General features: G+C 39.7%; 1 protein-coding gene across 1 annotated transcript; it reads left to right on the top strand.

The window, feature by feature from the left end:
- The first annotated feature begins 3,852 nt into the window (after positions 1-3,852).
- LOC111831525 lies at positions 3,853-4,590 on the top strand. The gene has a single exon (XM_023786143.1). The coding sequence runs from the start codon at positions 3,853-3,855 to the stop codon at positions 4,588-4,590; it is 738 nt and encodes a 245-aa protein (XP_023641911.1).
- Positions 4,591-4,887: the final 297 nt, after the last annotated feature.

Raw genomic sequence — 4,887 nt, 5'->3', positions numbered from 1 at the left:
CTTCTTCTATCCCATGATTTCCAAATTCTCCAACATCAAGACTAAAACTCCTATTACTTTCCTTCTCCGGATCACTATATCGCCAATTCCACCCCTTTGTTTCATCAAACACAACATCTCTACTTACCACAATTTTCTTCACTTGTGGATCAAGAAGTCGATATGCCTTGGATCCTGGTTCTATTCCAAGATGAATAAGTACCCTTGATCAATCATCTAATTTTTTAGACTTGCCTTATCCACCTTTTCATAACTTATAGACCCAAAAATCCGAAGGTGATCGATCCTTGGATTCTTGTTTTTAAGAGCTTCATATGGTGTTTGATCCTTGACTGCTCTCGTTGATATGCGATTGAGAAGATAAGTACAATGTCGAACTGCTTCTCCCCATAAGTAATTTGGTAATTGCATATGCTTCATCATGCTTCTAGTCATCTCCATCATAGTTCGATTTTGTCTTTCAACGACGCCGTTCTGTTGTGGCGTGTAAGGGGGGGGGGGGGGGTAAGGTGTCTTTTGATCCTGGCTTCATCGCAAAATGAGTTGAACTCTAGGCTTACAAATTCTCCTCCTTGATCTGTTCTGAACGTCTTGATGCTAGCCCTATTTCTTGTTCAATTAGCTGCTTGAACTTCTTGAATTTACCAAACGCATCACTCTTCTTCCTCAATACGATTGTCCACATATACCTAGAGTGATCATCTATGAGAACAAAGATATATTTTTTGCCAACAGATGTACTTGGAGTTATAGGGCCACAAAGATCTCCATGAATCAATTCAAGAATCGTATCAGCTCGATATGTTGTTGCTTGAGGAAAGACTTGCCTTGTTTGCTTCCCAAGCAAACATAATCCACAAATTTGTTTCTCAAAGACCACATGCGGAACATCTTGAACAAGCTTCTTTTGAAACATAGATTTTATGTTTCAATGTTTACATGTCCAAGTCTAGCATGCTATCTACTTGATTCGCTGATTCTTGTTAGATTGAGAAAAGCTTTGTCTTTTATCGCCATAAGTACTTTGTAATGCCGATTTTGAGACATTTCTGCCTTCACTAGGAGTTTTTTGTCACAATCATGCATTGTCAAGTACTCGCCTCTCATCCTTATGTCACAACCGAATTCTTTGGTTGTCCTAAGCTTACAATGTTACTTCTCAAATCTGGGATGAAGTATACATTTGACAATGTCCTTAGCTCTCTATTCATCTCAACAAAAGAGATCGGTCCTTTTCCCTTAGTATCAATACGAGAGTCATCTCCGGAACGTACTTTTCCTGAGATCGTATTATCTATTTTGTCAAAATATCTTCCATCACCAGTCATGTGATTGCTTGCTCCGTTGTCGAGATACCACACATACTCACTTGTTTCGGTTGCCTCATACTTACTTGGCAAACAATTCTTCTCATTCAAATACACAACTTCATGAACCATAAGTTCATCCGCCTCTGTTGGGTTCTCTAAACCAAGCCAATTTTCCTTTAGTATGATATTGTCCGCTTTGGGCCTATAACTCAAGCCCGCACGGATTTATTGGGCTCATTCTCAAAAGGCCTCATACTAATTGGAGTTGGACTTGACTTATATATTAGAAACTTCTTTTTCTAATCTTCTGATGTGGGATATTGGTTTGTATTCCAATACTCCCCCTCAAACTATAGACCACGAACCTTTGGCCTCCTATTCTTGAGGTACCATTCTTATCGTGTCACATTGAGGGTTTTCCACACCGAACATAGAGTCCATATCCACTCCCCCAGGTCCACAATCTTGACCTAGGCTCTGCTACCAATTGTTCGGTTCTTTGAGCCCCAAGCCAACTCTCATTAGTATGATATTGTCCGCTTTAGGCCATAACTCAAGCCCGCACATATTTGTTATTGGGCTCCTTCCCAAAATGCCTCATACTAATTGGGACTTGACTTATATATTAGAAACTTCTTTTTCTCAACTTCCGATGTGGGTAAGGTGTCTTTTGATCCTGGCTTCATCGCAAAATGAGCGGAACTCTAGGCTTACAAATTCTCCTCCTTGATCTGTTCTGAACGTCTTGATGCTAGCCCTATTTCTTGTTCAATTAGCTGCTTGAACTTCTTGAATTTACCAAACGCATCACTCTTCTTCCTCAATACGATTGTCCACATATACCTAGAGTGATCATCTATGAGAACAAAGATATATTTTTTGCCAACAGATGTACTTGGAGTTATAGGGCCACAAAGATCTCCATGAATCAATTCAAGAATCGTATCAGCTCGATATGTTGTTGCTTGAGGAAAGACTTGCCTTGTTTGCTTCCCAAGCAAACATGATCCACAAATTTGTTTCTCAAAGACCACATGCGGAACATCTTGAACAAGCTTCTTTTGAAACATAGATTTTATGTTTCAATGTTTACATGTCCAAGTCTAGCATGCTATCTACTTGATTCGCTGATTCTTGTTAGATTGAGAAAAGCTTTGTCTTTTATCGCCATAAGTACTTTGTAATGCCGATTTTGAGACATTTCTGCCTTCACTAGGAGTTTTTTGTCACAATCATGCATTGTCAAGTACTCGCCTCTCATCCTTATGTCACAACCGAATTCTTTGGTTGTCCTAAGCTTACAATGTTACTTCTCAAATCTGGGATGAAGTATACATTTGACAATGTCCTTAGCTCTCTATTCATCTCAACAAAAGAGATCGGTCCTTTTCCCTTAGTATCAATACGAGAGTCATCTCCGGAACGTACTTTTCCTGAGATCGTATTATCTATTTTGTCAAAATATCTTCCATCACCAGTCATGTGATTGCTTGCTCCGTTGTCGAGATACCACACATACTCACTTGTTTCGGTTGCCTCATACTTACTTGGCAAACAATTCTTCTCATTCAAATACACAACTTCATGAACCATATGTTCATCCGCCTCTGTTGGGTTCTCTAAACCAAGCCAATTTTCCTTTAGTATGATATTGTCCGCTTTGGGCCTATAACTCAAGCCCGCACGGATTTATTGGGCTCCTTCTCAAAAGGCCTCATACTAATTGGAGTTGGACTTGACTTATATATTAGAAACTTCTTTTTCTAATCTTCTGATGTGGGATATTGGTTTGTATTCCAATACTCCCCCTCAAACTATAGACCACGAACCTTTGGCCTCCTATTCTTGAGGTACCATTCTTATCGTGTCACATTGAGGGTTTTCCACACCGAACATAGAGTCCATATCCACTCCCCCAGGTCCACAATCTTGACCTAGGCTCTGCTACCAATTTTTCGGTTCTTTGAGCCCCAAGCCAACTCTCATTAGTATGATATTGTCCGCTTTAGGCCTATAACTCAAGCCCGCACATATTTGTTATTGGGCTCCTTCCCAAAAGGCCTCATACTAATTGGGACTTGACTTATATATTAGAAACTTCTTTTTCTCAACTTCTGATGTGGGTTATTGGTTTGTATTCAATTACTCCCCCTCTAGCCATAGACCACGAACCTTTGGCCTCCTATTCTTAAGGTACCATTTTTATCGTGTCACAAGATTCTTATTGTTGAATAATACAGTGACTTGAGGAACAAGTTAAGGAGATCACAAAGAAGATTTAGATAAGGGGTAGCTTATTTAGATAAGGCTTTGTGTGTTGTTATCCTAATACAAATAGAATAAGGAGTTGTCTTGTTTTTATATAAATACAAAGGCCTATGAAGAGATGTTTTAAAGAGTTTGAGAAAGAGATTTACTTTTTGAGAAGTTTTCTAAGTCTAATAATAAGAGAGGTGTTCTTATATTCAAGTTCTTTCAAACTTTGAATTGGTATCAGAGCTTGCGTTAACAAACGGTGGTTGACGTAGCTTTGTCACCAAGCATGGGAGACAACAATCCAATTACACCATCGATCCATTGTCCAATGCTAACGTTAACGAATTACACGATTTGGGCGTTGAGGATGAAGGTGTTGCTTCGAGTCAGCGAAGTATGGGAAACAATAGAACCCGGTTCCGATGATGTTAAGAAGAACGATGAGGCAACCGCTCTATTGTTTCAATCGATTCCTGAGACGTTGATTTTGCAGATCGGAGTGCAAAACTCAGCGAAGAACTTGTGGGATGCCGCGAAGTCTCGTCACCAAGGAGCAGACCGTGTGAAAGAAGCAAGACTTCAGACCCTAAAGGCAGAACTCGATCTGTTAAAGATGGGAGATGCTGAATTGGTAGATGAGTTTATAGGGAAGATATCAGGTCTTGCTGCTCAATCAGCTTCTTTAGGAGAAACACTTGATGAAACAAGACTTTTGAAGAAGTTTTTGTCCGCACTTCCTGAAAAATTTATTCACATCGTAGCTACACTTGAGCAAGTCCTTGATTTAAATACAACAAGCTTTGAAGATATTGTTGGAAGGATCAAAGCTTATGAAGATCGTGTTGGGAAGCAAACCCAAAGTGACGACCAAGGAAAACTAATGTTTTCTAACACCAATAACCGTGGAGGGTATGGTGGGAACCGAGGAGCTAAAGGTAGAGGCGATGCCGGAAAAGGAAGCTCCGGTAGAAGTAGAGAAAGACGAAGATCTAATGGTCAAAACCAAGGAGGAGAGAACTCATAGAACGACCAAAAGAAGAAGGATCTTTGAAAAATAATTTGTTGGAGATGTGACAAACCGGGTCACTATGCATCAATGTGTCCTGATAAGATAGTACAACATCAAGAGTCAAATTTACATGAGACGCAAGAAGAGGAAACACTTTACGTTCAAGAAGTGGTGTTCTTGAACGAAGATAAGGTGTTCCCGAATAACTATGATACCAACAATGCAAGTGTATGGTATCTTGACAACGGCGCAAGCAATCATATGAAGGTGAACAAAGAATTATTTTCAAGTATCGATGAAAATATTAAAGGT

The sequence above is a fragment of the Capsella rubella genome, unplaced genomic scaffold (genome assembly GCF_000375325.1).
Source record: "Capsella rubella cultivar Monte Gargano unplaced genomic scaffold, Caprub1_0 scaffold_3, whole genome shotgun sequence".
In the NCBI taxonomy this organism is placed as follows: Eukaryota; Viridiplantae; Streptophyta; class Magnoliopsida; order Brassicales; family Brassicaceae; genus Capsella; species Capsella rubella.
Note: the sequence above shows the minus strand (reverse complement) of the source record. Positions and strands in the feature narration are given on the sequence as shown.